Source organism: Ictidomys tridecemlineatus, chromosome 1, assembly GCF_052094955.1.
Source record: "Ictidomys tridecemlineatus isolate mIctTri1 chromosome 1, mIctTri1.hap1, whole genome shotgun sequence".
NCBI classification, from domain to species: Eukaryota; Metazoa; Chordata; class Mammalia; order Rodentia; family Sciuridae; genus Ictidomys; species Ictidomys tridecemlineatus.
Genome location: NC_135477.1, coordinates 25,298,582 through 25,316,925, shown reverse-complemented (window position 1 = coordinate 25,316,925; position 18,344 = coordinate 25,298,582). Strand labels below are relative to the sequence as shown.

Below are 18,344 nucleotides of genomic sequence, written 5' to 3'. Positions count from 1 at the left end.
TATTAGGAGGGCACTCAGACTAGGAACCAGTTAGGAATTTAGGAAGAAGTGAATTATTGATTCTCATTATCCTCATTAGTTGCTCTGAGGCCTTGATAAGGAGCAATGAGCCAGAACTACCACTGGGAACACACGTCAAAACCCAGGCCCAGTTGGAGCTGTGCAAGGGCTGTCTCCATGGCTGCAGAGGAGGTACTGCACTGGGAATATTTTCTTCTCTCACTGCCTCCTCTTGAACTGTTTTGGTAGAGAAGTTCTATATTGGATCCCAGCAGACCCTTCTAGTCTTAGCCTGTGGCAAATTGCAGCTGTTCCCTAAATGTCCACCTACAAAGAGAACCTAGTAGCTGGGAATGGGCCCCCGAGAAACATAGGCAGAGCCAGGGGCAGAGTACTCACCAGCTCTTTGAAGAAGGCAGCTTCCTTATGCTGCTCTGAGTAGCGCTCATACTGGTCCAGGCCATCCTGCAGCTTCAGTGTGAGTGTGTCATAGTTGGCTCGTACTACCTCTAGCACCTGAGGGAGGTAAAGAGCAGGGCATGGATCATGTAAATCATGGGCCTTAGCCCCACATTGCTACCTTATTGGGTTGGATTCAGTCTAGGGTGATACCTCCAAAAGACCTGGCTTACTACTTATCATCCAGAAAAAAGCCAGGCCATAGGGAACATTACTTCCTAATCTCTTCTATTCCCCTCCTTTCCTTACCAACCTAGCCTGGCCACCAAGGATGTTTACTCTGGGTATGATAAAAGAACATGAGAAGAAGTAACAGAACTGTGAATGTCTGAGGTCACTCATATTCCTGATACTATAATTTTGCTCTCATCCTCATCCTGAAGCTTTCTCTGGCCAGGTTGTCAGTGTCAGACTTTGCCAGTGTCTTCTTGCTTCTCCCTTTCTGGGAACTACATTTCTTCAGTCCTGGGATATTCCTTAGCACCAACTGCCACTTGTTTTTAATCTCTTGATGCCAACTCAGCCTTCCTACCCATTGTGTGGATGAAACTTTTGGACATCCAAGCCTTTGGGTATAGGGCATACTTTCAAGACTGAACTATAGTTTCTGTTTTGATGAGAGATCTCTCTCTTCAACAATGTCAGAAAGACATTGTTGAATGTCAGGGGGAAGATTCAGACTTTGGCTGACTCTGGGAAGCTTGGGTACGACTGGTTAAGAAGGAAAGGACTACTATAGCTAGGCCTGATATGACTTCAACTTATAAGATCATCAAATAAAGGCAAGGTCTGACAGGGGAGAGGCACTACATCAAGTAGGCAGAAGTGAGTTGAGCAGAAAAGAATTACCAGGAGAGGGAATGACTATTCACTTTGGTAGTTTAAGGGCACTTATCTGACCTGTATGAAAGCCTATGACATCATGGAGAACTCCCTGCTCAGTAGGGAGCTTGAGGAGAAGAAATGAGTGATGAGGGACTGTTAGCTCTGCAGGGTGATAGAGAATAAGCCAGAGTCAGGGTAGGTCAGAGGGATTGAGAATAGATTCCAAAGGAGTACAAAGGTACCTCTGGACTGTTCCTTTACCATTCTAAATTTGTGTTTGGGCTGACTTTACTTGGTAACAAACACTTCTGTCTGCCAAGAATTCCTGAGGAAAGAGATGAGCTGGAGAGCACTGGTAAAACTTGTGTCCCTAAGGGAGAGTTCTCTGAGTTTCAGTTCAGAAGGAAGGGACAGCTAGGGCACAGCTCTGGCCCAGTTTTCTTCCTTCCAGACATTCTCAGCTCCATAAAATAATTTTGTTGGCTCTTTCCCACAGACCCTAATACAAGCTGGTTCCTTTGCTTCTAATTCCAATTGTCAGCCTGTAGGTAGGTAGACCACAGCCCAGCAAGAGCAGTCACAAAATAATCCAGTCTTTCCAAGAACATGGGCTATATACTTGAGCCAGAGTCTTGGCTCAGAAGTGAATGGCTCAATCCCACTAAAACGCAAAATTTTCTCCAAGATGGAAACATCCCCCAGGAACCAAGCAAAATAAAGTAATACATGTTTTCCTAAGTCCTGAAACATGGGCAGCCTCAGCAATGCCTATGACCCAGCAACCTGGGCTTGGCTTTCCTTAAAAAGGTGTCAGGTACTAAAAGACAAAAACCATGTCAAAGCCAATTTCTGAGAAAAAGGTGCAGTATGTTAAGAGATGTCTCTACCTTCTAACTATGCCCCAAGAGTCTAAGGCCTCCAAGACTCCCTTGATCACCTAGACATTCTCCTCTTGCCAGGGAAGAATGGAATGTCTAAGGTCTTACTTAACAGGGAATTTTCCTTTCTCAGTAAGGCGGGCTTTTCAAAGTATACCCTAGTACAGTTTGTTACAGGAAGTTCAAAGCAGAAAAGGCTCCTGAGCTACTAGCTCCTTAGAAGGAAACCAAAAGCCTGGCTGGATCATTACACAGTGCATGATTACGGCTCCACTCTTATCTGGATATTGCCCAGTGCTGCCTCCTCCTTCCCTGGTTTTTCATGTGGGCTTCTTTCCTTTCTTTCTCTTTTACCTAGCAAAAAGTTGCCCATCAGCTCATCTAGACTACTGTCTCCTGCCCTCATCACCTCTCAATTACTTTCAAGAGAACATACTCTAAGCTCAGGTCTTGGCCTCAACTCATTCAGCACTTCAGAGCACTTGCCAAGTCTGGGATTTTGCTTTCTGGAGCTAAAGACTTTAGGAACATGTGCCATTTGAGCTTCAACTCTGGCTTGGGTGTGGCAAGAGCAATTTCTCAGGTTGTGTTTAAAGGCCTTAGGCTTTATTGGGCCCGGTGGTGCATTCCTATAATTCTAGCAACTTGGAAGGCTGAGGGCCTAAGCAACTGAGCCAGGCCCTGTCTGGCGGAACCAACATGTTTGCTGGTATGTGGTGCTGAGGATCGAACCTGGGCCGCACGCATGCCAGGCGAGCGCGCTACCGTTTGAGCCACATCCCCAGCCCCAGGCCCTGTCTGAAAAATAAAAAATAAAAAGGGTAGGGGCTGTAGCTCAGTGGTAAAGCACTCCTGGGTTCAATCCCTAGGGGGAAAAAGAAAAAAGAAAAAGAAAAAGACCTTAGACTTTACCCTAATTTACAGCTTTGGGATCTGGCTTCCTGGTAACTCCAATTGCCCCTATCAGGTTGAGATCCCTTCCCAATTCATCAGGTAACAGTCTAGTCCCCAAGCACATACAAACCCTCTTTCATCAGCTATTGGGCTTGTGGGATTCCTAGAACTAGGCCCACTACCTTAGCTCAAATAGCTTCAAAGTCAGAAATCACCTACAAGACATAATTAATCTTGGGCTGGGGATGTGGCTCAAGTGGTAGCGCGCTCGCCTGGCATGCGTGCGGCTCGGGTTCGATCCTCAGCACCACATACAAACAAAGATGTTGTGTCTGCCAAAAACTAAAAAAAAGACATAATTAATCTTTAAGGAACCCTTACATCTCCACTTATGACCCTTAGTAGACAGGAACTTGGGTCCTGGTAAGAGCCTGATAGAAAAATAACTTACTTGAGCCAAGAATGGCAGCACATGCCTGTAATTTTAGCTATTTGGGAGGCTGAGGCAGAAGGATTGAGGCCAGCCTTAGCTTAGTAAGACCCTGTCTCAAAATTTAAAAAAAGGACTGGGGATGTGGTTCAGTAGTGAAGCATCTCTGGGTTCTATCTCCAGGACCAAGAAAAGAGAGAAGAAAGAGAAAGGAAGGAAACAAACTGAATTGGAGTTCTACTCTATGTGTATATGTGCTACTGGGGGTTGAATCCAGGGCCTTTGTACATGCTTGACAAGCACTTATTAACCAGGTAAATTTATGTAATTTTATGTAATTTTCTTTATTTTTTTGAGTTTCAGTTTTTATATCTGTAAAAGGGGATAGCACTGCCTTTAAAGAATGATGTGAAGATGAATGAGATAAGGATTGTCCAATGGCTGGCACATAATGAATAGTAAATAAGTGGTTCTAATTTTATAATTACTAATGGTGTTTGGAAGTTCTGATTGTCTCCAGATAGTTCTAATCATAAGCCAAGAGCTAGGGTTTCACACATCTTCACTTAGCCAATGTCAGATTCTGGTGAAGCGGAAACATTTCTATTTGATGTGAAAGGAAGCCTGTAATAAGGACCACACTGTCCTAAGTATAACTAACAATGCATGAGCCGGAAGACAGAGTGCCCAGTATGCAATACTAACCTTTACAACTTTGGTAGAGCACAGGACTACAGGTTATATCAAAGAAAAATGAGCAAAGAGGCTCCTAAAGACTCAACTTCACATGATACAGACTGTGAGGCTCTTGGCCACATCAGGATTAAGATGTCATCAATGATGTAAAGTAGATGATATTCCAGTGCATTAGGTTAGTTCAAAATTGTTGATGAGGTTTAAGACACATGTACTCCTTGGGGCTGTGGTTGTAGCTCAGTGGTAGAGTGTTTGCCTCACATGTGTGAGGTACTGGATTTGATCCTCAGCACTACATACAAATAAAAAATAAAATACAGGTATTGGGAAGGGAGAGGGCATAGGGGTAGGAAAGATGGTGGAATGAGATGGACATCATTACCCTAAGTATATGTATGAAGACAAGAATGGTGTGACTCTACTTTGTGTACAACAGGAGATACGAAAAATTGTGCTCTGTATGTGTACTATGAATTGAAATGCATTCTGCTGTCATGTATAACAAATTAGAATAAATAAATAAATTTAATAAAGGTAGTGTGTTCACCTACAACTAAAAAACATTAAAAAAAAAAGACACACTCCTTTCCCTGAGAACATTCAATATGCATTCTTTAGACTGTTCAGTATCCAATGTATCAATGCTCTAGCACCAGGCTCTATCCTCAGTCCTTTAAAAAAAAAAAAAACATATATGTATGTATATGTGTGTGTGTGTGTGTGTATATATGTGTGTGTATATATATATATATATATATATATATATATATATATATATATGCACAATATCTCTATTTTTTATTTTTAGATGGTGCTTGGGATTGAACCCAGTGCCTCACACATGATAGGCAAATGCTCTGCCTTTGAGCCACAACCCCAGCCTTCCCTCAGTCCTTTTTTACATTTTATTTTACACAGGGTCTCACTAAATTGCCCAACCTGACCTCAAACTTGCAATCTTCCTGACTTAACCTCCTGAATATCTGGGATTATGGGTATCTGCCACCAGGCCCACCCCACTACCTCCTGCCTTTTTTTCCCCCAAAAGTAGGACCTTTGAAACAGGAAATATCTTCTAGCCTGAAGACAGCCACAAACAAGAATTCCCAAGTTGAAAAGTTTCTGGTGATGGCTATCCAATCTTGATGCCAGAAGGCTTTGCTCTGGGCCTGAAAAACTGCTCATTCTCAAATTTACTGGCCTGAATTCCCAGCAGAGAAGGACAACTAAGTAATAGGATGTGTCCTATCAGCAAACTTGTTTTCATTATCTTCTCTCAATTTAAACTAACATCTAAAGTATGACTTATTTCTCAATCAGGGCAACATGTATGGTCTGCCCTAGAAGCCAGACTGCCAAATAAAGACGAGCCCACGAATAGCAACAGAAAAGACTTCCTTTTTAGAATAGGAAATACACATAGGCCAGGAAGATGGCAGTGGAGGTAATGAAAAGAGACTATCAGATCAGAAATCTAGATTCAAACTTGACCTGACTTTTAGTCCTAACTATGAAAAAGTCATAATATTTTCTTATAATATTTTAAAGATTAGAGATAATATATAAAAATAAATGTAAAAATATAAATGAAAGGATATAATAAATAGAAGGTGCCAAGTGAATAAAGGCAATTAAGAAGAAAACAAAAGAACAGGAAAAAGAAAAAAGAAAAATGGAAATAGAAAGTATGTGATACATTCAAATAAGATGAATCAGCTGGTTAAATGGTGGCCAGAAGAACATTAATTTTCCTAGCATGTAAGGAAAGTGACATGGAAGGCAGCCACACTTTTTATGCCAAAGTGTTACCATAGGGACAGAACAACAGAAATAATAGTTCCAGAAGGAACCTTTGAAATTGCATACTAGTTCATGGCCCTCATTTCACAGAAGAAGAAATAGATGTCTAGAAATATTACAATTTCCCAAAGTCACAAAACAGGATTAGACAACCAATTCAGTGTTCTATTTGTATTAGCAGGCTAGTCTAATCTGGGATATGTTCTGGGACATGTTCTTGGATTTACAGATTAAAGGTGTTCTTCAGAGGAGGCTGGGGTTGTAACTCAGTGGTAGAGCGCTTGCCTAGCATGTGTGAGGCACTGGGTTTGAACATCAGCACCACATATAAATAAAATAAAAGGCACTTTGACAACTTGGGGGAAAAAAAGGCGTTTTTCAGAGACCAAAGATTCAAGGAATTCAAACTCACTCCTTTTAAGAAATAGGAAGTCTAAATCTGTGGAGAGCTGGGAAGAAGGTCTGGTTTCATGTTTGAGCTTTAATGATGACTAGGCTCCTCAGAGTTCTAGGACTTGTTAATTTCTGCCAGTAGCCACTGAAGATCCACTCAACCCTGTTGATAGTTGGTATAAACCACGAGCAAAAGTTTAAAACTCATAATTAGCAAAATCTAATTTGGGTTGCTTTTTTTTTTTCAAATATTTTTTAGTTGTTGATGGACCTTTATTTTATTTATTTGTATGTGATGCTGAGAATCAAATGCCTTATCGCATGGTAGGCAAGCACTCTACCACTGAACCACAACCTCAGCCCTTGGGTTGCTATCTTAATTATGCAATACTCATTTATGTTTTAGTTTTATGTTTTGCAGTGCTGGGGATTGAACACAGAGCCGGGTACATGCCAGGGAAGTACTCTAGCACTGAGCTGTACCCCCAGTCCTTTTTTTTTTTTTTTAAATTTAAATCAACTCTGAAACCTTAAACAAGAACATTTTCATGTGTAAGTCTAAATCATGCCCTTGCTTCACTTAATTTAGCCTCCCAAGTAAGTAGCTGCAGGTAGTTTTTGTGGTAAATGCAGTGGGGTTTTCTTATCATCTGCAGAGGAATAATATAATAAGTCAAATATACCCCTCTCTCTTACTGAGGAATGAACCCAGAGACTCTGCACATACTAGGTAAGCAATCTATCATTGAGCTTCTTCCTCAGCCCTTTTTAAAATTTTATTTTGAAATAAGGTTTCACTAAATTACCAAGGTTGGCCTTCAATTTGCAAATCTTCCTACCTCAGCCTCCCAAAGAGCTGAAATTATAGGCATGTGCAACCATACCCAGCACAATATTCATTTAGAAGCATGAAATTCAAGGGTCATAAATCTTCAGTTGGACTTTTGGGGCCATAGCCATCCTGGACTTCATACTTGGGGTAAGTGTTAAAAGGATTTAATAAATTCCTTCTATAATGAATGCTCATACTTCAAGGCTAAACTTCTATTCTCCCAAAGAGACTGTAATCATTCTGTTCTACTTCCATGTAGTTCTGTTTGAATCCTGTCAAACATAATCAAAGAAAAATTTATGTCTGGATGGTATGACATAGGGCTGGAGATATAGTTCAGTTGGTAGTGTGCTTGCCTTGCATGCACAAGGCCATGGGTCCAATCCCCAGCACCATGCACACAAGCACGCGCACACACAAGACATGTATGGTTTGACACAGATATAAGAGGGAATTAAGAGGAATAAAAGATAAAAAGGCTTTTTAGAAAATTTTCATGGTAAACTTTGACTATCTCTCCCACTGAAGATGGATCAACTCTGAAACCTTAAACAAGAACATTATCATGTGTAAGTCTGGATCATGCCCTTGCTTCTCTCTCCCATCAGTTAAAAAGAGCCAAGCAGATATTGCATGTTCTACAAGTTGATGATAGAGATATAATGAAAAAATTTAGTCTAAGGCAGGGGAAATGTCTTTCCTCATGATGGTTCAGGATTTTGGATGCACCTATCCTGGCACCCATAGAACCAAGGTCTGGATATTCAGATTTGCTCTCTAGCACACCCCTAAAAAATATTCACTGTTCTGACCTCTTGGTCATATCATAATGTCTCATCCCTAAAAGAAACAGTGCCGAGTGCACAGTAGGTCTTCATAAATGGTCAGTGGCTTATCCATTGGCCTGCACCCAAATAGACTGCTATAAATAGAAGAAGAAGGTCTAAGTAGCTACAGGTAGTTTTTGTGGTAAATGCACTGGGGTTTTCTTATCATCTGCAGAGAAATAATATAACAAGTCAAATATACCTACCATTTCTTAGCAAGGAAAGATAAAGCCTTTCTTCTTTTAATACTCAGTAAACTTCCTCCAACTTAAAGGCAGTTACCTTTTCCTATAAAAATGAGAATGACCTACTTAGGGCATTCATTGCTTAACTTCCTTCTCTGGATTTCTTATAGGGCTGAAATAATCTATACTTTGTCAAGAGACTGAAAGAAAAATAGAAGGTCCGATCTTTCATTTCCTTTGAAAATACTTAATTTAACCTCCCACCCTTCCTTTACTTTCCTAAATCCAGACCTTCCCCAGACTGTTAATATCTCCCAATGAGGAGCAGCTCTGTTTTCTCACAGAAAGCATGAAAGGTCTGTATTAACCTTGTAATTTCACCAGCCTAATGACAGCCTCTCAGTGGCATGATCACAACTAAGTTAAGTGGTAGCCAGGTGCTGGAAAGCTTGGAAGAGGAATTCTGATCAGAGAGAAGCAAAAACCGATTGTTTTCCCATAATCCATACTTACTGTTCTAAATTCAGGACTATAGCTAGATAAGAAGCACTGTAAAGACATTATGTAAGCAAGACCCTAGCTGTTGGGTCTACTTGTACCCGGGTGCTAAAAAAAGTTTTATCCAATAGCTAGTATTTCCAAAACAACATAGTGGTTAAGAGTATGGATGGAGCTGGATGTGGTGGCACATGCCTATAATCCCAATGATTTGTGAGGCTGAGGCAGGAGGATCGCAAGTTTGAGGTCAGCCTGTACAATTTAACAATAACTTAGTGAAACTCTGCTTCAAAATACAAAATAAAAAGAACTAGTAATGTAGCTCAGTGGTGGAGTACCCCTGAGTTCAATCCCCAGTAAAATAAAGAAAGAAAGGGCTGGGGTTACGGCTTAGTGGTAGAGTGCTTGCCTAGTGTGCATGAAGCATTGGGTTTGATCCTCAGAACCACATAAATGTAAAATAAAGATATTGTGTCCAACTAAAACTAAAAAATAAATATTAAAAAAAAGAAACAGAGGGAGGGGGTAGAGGGAGGAAGAAAAGAGTACAGCTTAAGAGCTATTCTTCCTGGACTCATATCCCATCTTCACCATTTACCAGCTGGGGGAGCCTGTTTCTTTATCTTTAAAATGGGCATAACAATATTTTAAACATATAGAGCTAGTTCTGAGGACAAATAGGCAATGAATACGAGGTGCCAAGTGTAGTGCCTGATTCACAGAAAGTGTTTAAGAACTGTAGCTGTTACTATTATTATTTTCTTTAACCCTGATATGACCCTATGACTATTTTTTAGGAACTGAAATTGGGAAAACTGGCCTGTTTTCATAGCTTCTCTGCTAACTCCTGCCATAAACAAGCAAGCTCTCCCATCTCCTCTATCTTTCTAGAAGATATCTGTATCCTACAGGCTTTCTATGGAGGAATTTACTTTGGAGAAAAGAACACAATTGCCCTAGAGCTTGTGCACTAGCAGGTGTAGGCAGGTATAGTGGCAGACTCTCTTCTGGAGAAACAAACATTCTACTACTACTACTACTACTACTACTACTACTACTACTACTACTACTGATTTCCTCACTGAAATTTGTCATAGTTAGATGCTTATCACCCTAAAGCAAGTGACCCAGTGTTACATTATAGATTTTTTATAATACCTAGTAGAGTCCTAAGAAATAGTAAACACTTAACATTGTGGACTAATTTAGTAACACAGGGTCAACCAAAAAGGAAAGGAATCTCTCATAAAGGTCACATGGTAAGATTAGAGATAGACCTTGACAGTCTAACACTAAGCACTGTTCTTAGCACCCTGATAGGTCTCTAAAGCACTCAGAGTCAATACTGCCTTTATGAAGCAATATAAATCACCATGAATAGGGTGATTGAAGAATCAAGATAAAAAACCATGAATAGGCACACAAAACACGTAAACACATACAGGGGCACCAACAGCATTACACATGGTTTGCAAGTCAGCAGCATAACCAAACAGTGAATGAGCAGAGAGGTTGAAACAGTGTCACAATTTTTAAGACAGAGACAATTAAGGAAGCCAGATGTCTTTTGTCTCCTACTTCTTCCACTTTCTGGGAGCTAAATCTGAGTACAAAATTCTCCACTAATATAGCAGAACCTTTGAGACAGCAGCTGTAAGGACTACCAGGGCCAATCACCTGAAAGGCAGATCATTTGGGCTCAATACTGACACTAGGGGAAAAAAAAAAAAGTCCCGTAGAAAGGATGAACAAAAGATGGGAAAGAATATCATTTTACTTCCCTAATATACAAACTATAGGTTTACTTCCTCAGAAATGATGCATCCTGAAATGCCCTTCTGCAGTGGGTTCAATTTAGAGATAAATTTTAACTACTTAAGTTCACCTCATCTTTAATATCTATGCAGTATATTCATTAGCTAACTGTCCAAAACAATCTAAGCAGACACACATAGTGATCTTTCAGCACACAAGTTCAAAGTCTTGCTAAGCTATTTTTAGTACCTGTTCAGCATAGCAACCAAAAGATTCGCACCTCAGAAGACAAGAAGAAACAATCAGATCTATGAGCTCCAAGTGTAACTAGCCCAGGGGAGACTATTAACTTCCTTTAGATGCTGTCTGTTTACTCTTATACAGGACAATGCTTGGTCCATGTCCTCATGGACAGTGAGTATTGGCACATGCCTCTAATCCCAGTGACTTGGGAGGCTGAGACAGGTGGGTAGTGAGTTTGAGTCCAGCCTGAGCAACTTAGTGTGCCCCTAAGTAACTTAGTAACCCTGTTTTAAAATAAAAAATAATAAGGGCTGGGGGTATAACTCAGTAAGAAAGTGCCCCTGAATTCAGTCCCAAGTGCCAAAAAAAGAAAAAAGTGACAGTTGAAAGGACAAAATAGTAGAGACTATGTTGCAAAAAAAAAAAAAAACCACAAAAAACAAACAAACAAACAAACAAAAACCCATTCACGCTCACATATATATGTGGGGTTTTTTTTTGTGTGTGTGTACTGGGGGTTAACTCAGTGACCCAGGGTGCTCTACCATCAAGCTACATCCCTGGCCAATTTTATTATTATTTATTTTGAGACAGGGTCTTGTTAGCTGCTGAGGCTGGCCTTGAACTTGCAATCCTCCCAACTCAGTCTCTGGAATCAGTGGGATTACAAGCATATGCCACTGTGCCTGGTGCTCTCCTTGTGTTTGCAAAGACTGGAGGGTCAAGCTTTTTAAAATAATCAATGTTAAGGCTGGAACTTGGGTCCAATAATAGAAGGGAAAAATGGGAAAAGGAAATATCTTTCAGTGAATTACCTTTTAAAAGATATAAAAATAGCTGGGTGGGGTGATACACATCTATGACTTCAGGCTACTCAGAGGCAGGATGACTACAAGTTCAAGGTCTCCCTGGGTAATTTAGTGAGGTCACATCTCACTACTGTGTGTGTGTGTGTGTGTGTGTGTGTGTGTGTGTGTGTGTGTAGAGTTTCTAATATACATTCAAGACTTTCTCTTGTAGAAACTAGAAAAAGAAGGAAGAAAGAGAATGAAGTAGGAAAAGACAAAATAAATAGTTAATGCAAGGGAGAGTTCTCTAAAAGTGTATGGAATTTTAAAAAATTCAGCTGGGTAATTCAGGGAATATTGTAATACTTTAAAGTAGTTTAGGAGTTCCACTTCAGTCATGCTGGAGTAACTGATAACTGGAAATGAACCAACTGTTTTTAGACACTGGATAGCAGACAGTACAGGACAGGAATTCTGAGAAAAAGAAAACAAGGCAAGCATGAAGTTCTGGCTGGGCTAAAGAGGTATATGACTTTGGAGAGAGAAAGGAAGCTGAAATCTGTGACGTAGATCATAAGAGAGGAAGGAGATAGAGAAAAAGCTTCTAAATTTTGCATACTGTTTCTCTTGGAACCATTGGTAAATAATGACTATATACATGTAGAGTCTAATTCAATCAGGTCAGACCAAAAAATTTTTTAAAAAATTTAAAAAGACTGAAGGTCTATAAGCTGAACAATTCTCAGAGTTCATAAAGGACTGGGAGATACCTGAATTGTGACCAACCAGAATGGAGAGCACTTGACTAGGGAATCAAAAGAGACACCATGGTACAATAATTGCCCAGCATGTAATGTATGAGACCCTGGTTTAATCAATCCTTAGCTCAGCAATAAACACAAACAAATAAATCAAGAGAGAGAGAGAGAGAGAGAGAGAGAGAGAGAGAGAGACAGAGAGACAGAGAGACAGAGAGACAGAGAGACAGACAGAGACACACACAATCATAGCACTAAACTAGCCCTATGGCAAAGGCTACTCTAAATTTACCCAAATGAAGATTAAGAAGTTTTGAAAGGATTATGCTGTTCCACAAAGAACTGAGCTGCTTTCCAAGGTAAAGTCCAACACTATTTGAAGAAAGACAAAATCTAACACTTAACTACATAACAATTACAAAGTTCAGTATCCAATAAAAAAAATACCAGATATATCAAGAAGCAGAAAAATGTGATATATAACCAAGAGAAACATCAGTCAATAGAAGCAAACTCAGAAATGAGAGAGACGATGGAATTACCAATAAGAACATTTTTTAAAGAGTTATCATAAAAATGTCCAACTATTTACAGAAAACCATTAACATAATGAAGAGTAAAATGGTAGATATAAGGCACATATCATAAAATGGATGAAAACCAGATTTAAAGAGAAAATATTAAATGCAGCTAGAGGCACATTATGTACAGAGGAACAAAATGAGAATTCACATTTCTTGACAGGAAGTATGTAAGCCAGAAAAGAATGAAATGATATCCAATAAAACTGTTAACTTAGAATTCAGCAAAAAATATCCATCAGATAGCTGAGTTAATGGTACATGCCTGTAATCAATCCCAGTAACTTGAGAGGCTGAGGCAGGAGGACTCCAAGTTCAAAGCCAGCTTCAGGATCTTAGCAAGGCCTTCAGCAACTTATAAATTGAAGAGCTTTCTACTGTCATGTATAACTGATTAGAGTAATAATAGTAATAATAATAAAAGGAACATTCATAAGTTTTAAACAACAACAACAAAAATTCAAAAACTAAAAGGACTGGAAATGTAGCTCAGGGGTAAAGCACCAATGGTTCAATTGCTGGTACCAAACACACAAACAAACAAATCCATCAGAAAGGAGGATGAAATGCAGACCTCTTCAAATACTCCAAGAGAATGTGTTGTGCCAATGGTCCCTGCACTACAGAGAGGTTAAAAAAAGTTCTTCTGGCAGAAGAAAAATTATATTATCTAGATCTATAAGCAGGAGCTAAAGCACTAGAAATGATAAATATATGGGTAAATAGTAAAAACAAGAAAAAAGACAATTGATATTTTAAAACAAAAAAAGAATAGCAATGTATTGTGAAATTTACCAAATTCATAGAAGAAAAATACATGACAATAACATAAGGGTGGAAATGGAAATACACTACTGCAAGGTTATTACATGTTATAACATTAGTTTGAATTGACAAAACAAAAAATTGGTTCTCTGAAAAAAAATAAATAAAATTGATAAACCCTTAGCCAAGCTAACAAAGAGAAGGAGAGAGAAAACTCAAATTACTGACATCCATAATGAAAAAGAAATTATAATGACAGACTCTACAGAAATACAGAAGATAATTAGAAATTATTTTGAAAATTTGTACTCCAATAAAATAGAAAATATTGAAGACATCGACGAATTTCTAGTCATATGATTTGCCCAAATTGAACCAGGATGAACTCAAGTTAAACAGATCAATTTCAAGCAATGAAATAGAAGATACAATCAGAAGCCTACCAACCAAGAAAAGCCCAGGACCAGATGGATACACAGCTGAGTTCTATAAGACCTTCAAAGCAGAACTAATACCAATACTCCTCAAATTATTTCATGAAATAGAAAAAGAGGAAAACTTCCAAACTTATTTTATGAGACAAATCTCACCCTGATTCCAAAACCAGGCAAAGACACATCAAAGAAAGAAAACTTCAGACCAATATCTTTAATGAACATAGATACAAAAATTCTCAATAAAATTCTGGCAAATCAAATTAAAAAACATATAAAAAAGATAGTGCACCACGATCAAGTGGGGTTCATCCCAGGGACGCAAGGTTGGTTCAACATGTGGAAATAAATAAATGTAATTCATCACATCAATAGACTTAAAGATAAGAATCAATATAATTCTAAATGCAGAAAAATTAAAAGCATTCCCTCTAAAAACTGGAACAAGATAGGGATGCCCTCTTTCATCACTTCTATTTAACACAGTCCTTGAAACTCTAGACAGAGCAATTAGAAGAAAGAAATTAAAGGGACACGGATAGAAAAAGAAGAACTCAAACTATCACTATTTGCCAACAATATGATTCTACACCTAGAAGATCCAAAAATTTCCACCAGAAAACTTCTAGAGCTAATAAATAAATTCAGCAAAGTAGCAGGATATAAAATCAACACCCATAAATCAAAGGCATTTTTGTACATCAGTGATAAATCCTCTAAAAGAGAAAGTAGGGGGCTGGGGATGTGGCTCAAGCGGTAGGTAGCATGCTCGCCTGGCATGCGTGTGGCCCGAGTTCGATCCTCAGCACCACATACCAACAAAGATGGTGTGTCTGCGGAGAACTAAAAAAAATAAATATTAAAAATTCTCTCTCTCTCTCCTCTCTCTATCTTTAAAAAAAAAAAAAAGAGAGAAAGTAGGAAAACTACCCCATTTATGATAGCCTAAAAAAAAAAATACTTGGGAATCAGCTTAATGAAAAAGGTGAAAGTCCTCTACAATGAAACTATGGAACACTAAAGAAAGAAATTCAAGAAGACCTTAGAAGATGGAAAGATCTCCCTTGTCCTTTAATAGGCAAAATTAATGTTGTCAAAATGATCATACTATCATAATCACTGTACAGATTTAATGCAATTCCAATCAAAATCCCAATGACATTCCTCATAGAAAAAGAAAAAACAGTCATGAAATTCATCTGGAAAAATAAGAGACCCAGAATAGCTAAAGCAATCCTTAGCAAGAAGAGTGAAGCAGGTGGCATCACTATACCAGACCTTAAACTATACTACAGAGCTATAGTAACAGAAACAGCATGGTATTGGCACCAAAATAGACTTGTAGACCAATGGTACATAATAGAAGATGCAGACACAAACCCACATAAATACAGTTATTTTATATTAGACAAAGGCGCCAAAAATATATATTGGAGAAAAGATAGCCTCTTCAACAAATGGTGCTGGGAATACTGGAAATCCATAGGCAACAAAATGAAATCCATATGCACAAAACTCAACTTAAAGTGGATCAAGGACCTAGGAATTAAACCAGAGACTCTGCACCTAATAGAAGAAAAAGTAGACCCAAATCTCCATCATGTCAGATTAGGCCTGACTTCCTTAATAAGATTCCTATAGTATAATAAATAAAATCAAGTTTTAATAAATAGAATGAATTCAAACTAAAAAGCTTCTCAGCAAAAGAAACAATCAGTTAGATGAATAGAGAGTCTAAAGATTGGGAGCAAGTTTTTACTACACGAACATCAGATAGAGCTTTAATTTCTAGGATATATAAAGAACTCAATGGGCTGGGGATGTGGCATTTGCCTGGCATGCGTGCAGCCCGGGTTCGATCCTTAGCACCACATACAAAAAAACAAAACAAAACAAAACAAAACAAAAATGTTGTATCTGCTGAAAACTAAAAACAAAAAAATTTAAAAATTCTCTCTTAAAAAAAAAGAACTCAAAAATCTTAACACCATAAATAAAAAGCAAAAAAACAAACAAACAACAACAACAAAATAAAACAATCAATAAATGGGCCAAGAAACTGAACAGAAATTTCTCAGAAGATGATATACAATCAATCAACAAATATATGAAAAAATGTTCAGCATCTCTAGCAATTAGAGAAATGCAAATCAAAACTACTCTGAGATTTCATCTATAGCCAGAATGGTAGCTATTAAGAATTTAAAAAAGGAATGTGGATGTATGTTGCTAAGTGGTAGAATACTTACCTAGCATGTGCAAGGCCATGAGTCCAATTCCTAGTACTGAAGAAAAAAAATATATATTCTATAAACCCTAGAGGAGTCACTAAAAAAATAAAATACAATAAAGGAGGATAGCTAAAAAAATAGAGTAGAGCTGGGTGTGATGACACCTGAAATCCCAACAGCTCCAGAAGCTGAGGCAGGAGGATCGCAAGTTCAAAGCCAGCCTCAGCAATTTAGCAAGGCCCTAAACAACTCAGTGAGATCCTGTCTCAGAGTAAAATATAAAAAAGGGTTGGGGATGTGGCTCAGTGGTTAAGCACTGCTGGGTTCAATCTCCGATACCAAAAAATAAATAAATAAAATAAAAATAAAGTGGACATAAAATGGAATCATGAAAACAAACAAACAAAAAAAAAAACACAACAAAACAGTAAGAAATACCGGAGAAATAGTGAAAAGCAGATAGGTCAATTTTAACTCAGCTATATTGTAAATGAATTAAATATAATACTCCAATTAAAAAGCAAAGATTGTCAGACTGGATTAATAAAATCAAGACTCTGTCTACCCCCGCCTTTTTGATACTGGGTATTTAACCCATGGCTGATCTATCACTGAACTACATCTGCAGCCTTTTTATTTTTTTATTTTGAGAGAGTCTCTCTAAGTTGCTGAGGTTGGATTAGAACCTGTGATCCACTTGTTTCAGCCTCCCAAATCAAGACATTACTATTGCTGTCTAAAAGTAATCCACTAAAATAAACCAAATTAGTACATCTAAAATATAAACATACAAGTTGAAACTAAAAATATGTAAAAAGAATCACAGTAACTATACCACGTATGACCACAAGAATGAGAACTTAAATAGAATAAGTCATACTCTATGTATGTATATTCTGCCAAAATACATTCTACTATCATGTATAACTAAAAACCAAAAAAAAAAAAAAAAAAAGATATGGTATACAAATACTAATTAAAAGACAGGAGGAAGGGCTGGGGATATAGCTTGGTAGATATAGTTCTGTGGTAGAGTATATGCCTAGCATGCTCATTAAACCCTGGGTTTAATCCCCATTACTGCAACAACAACAATAAAAACAAAAAAGGAAGTAAAATTGCTATATCAATTTCTGACAAAGACGACTTAAAATAAGGAACAGGTTGGGTGCAGTGGAGCCTGTAATCTCAATAGCTGGGGAGGCTGAGACAGGAGGATCAAGGGTTCAAAACCAGCCTTAGCAACAGGGAGGCACTAAGTAACTAAGTGAGACTCTGTCTCTAATAAAATACTAAAAAACTGGGCTGGGGATATGGCTCAGTGGTTGAGTGCCCCCTGAGTTCAATCCCTGGTACACTCCCCTAAAAAAAAAAAAAAAAAAAAAAAAAAGTTACAGTGTCAGGCATAAAGAGTAAAATTTATCAATAATTGGGTCAATTCATTATGCAGACATAACAAGCCAATATGTATCTGTACCTTATATTTATGTGAGCTTCAGAACTCTGAATGAAGCAAAACTGACAGGCCAAAAGAAGAAAAAGAAAAATCTACAATTATAGTTGAAAGTTCAATACTACTCTCAGTAACTGATAGGACAAGCAGACAGAAAGTCAGTAGAGAGATTTAAACACTATCAACCCAATTTGACCTAAAAGGTATTTATAGAAACTCTACTCAATAATAGCAGAATACATATTTTTCAAGTATACATAGAACATTCAACCAGAAGACTCTATGTGGAACCAGAACCAAATCTCAATAAGTTTTCTAAAAATTGGAATCACATCAAGGTCTGACCACCAGGGAATTCAATAAATCAGTAACAGAGAGGTGTGATGACACACAACTGTAATCCCAACAGCTTGAGAGATTGAGGCAGGAGAATCCCAAGTTCAAAGCCAGTTTCAGCAACTTAGTGGGGCCCTAAGCAACTCAGTGAGACCCTGTCTCACAATAAAAAATAAAAAGGGCTAAGATATAGCTTAGTGGTAAATAGCAATAACAAAACAAAACAAAAAAATCAGTAAGAGAAATATATCTGGAAAATCCCCAAACAATGGAAATAAACAAT

The 18,344-nt window shown here is 38.1% G+C and overlaps 1 protein-coding gene across 3 annotated transcripts in view; it reads right to left on the bottom strand.

The window, feature by feature from the left end:
* Armh3 (armadillo like helical domain containing 3) overlaps positions 1 to 18,344 on the bottom strand; it is a 176,025-nt gene that overhangs the window by 1,974 nt on the left and 155,707 nt on the right. For all 3 annotated transcript variants that reach the window (XM_040273589.2, XM_040273592.2, XM_005333641.5), the window contains one exon: positions 400 to 516. In XM_040273589.2, the coding sequence (XP_040129523.1) occupies positions 400 to 516 (117 nt within the window). The remainder of the gene's footprint in view (positions 1 to 399; positions 517 to 18,344) is intronic.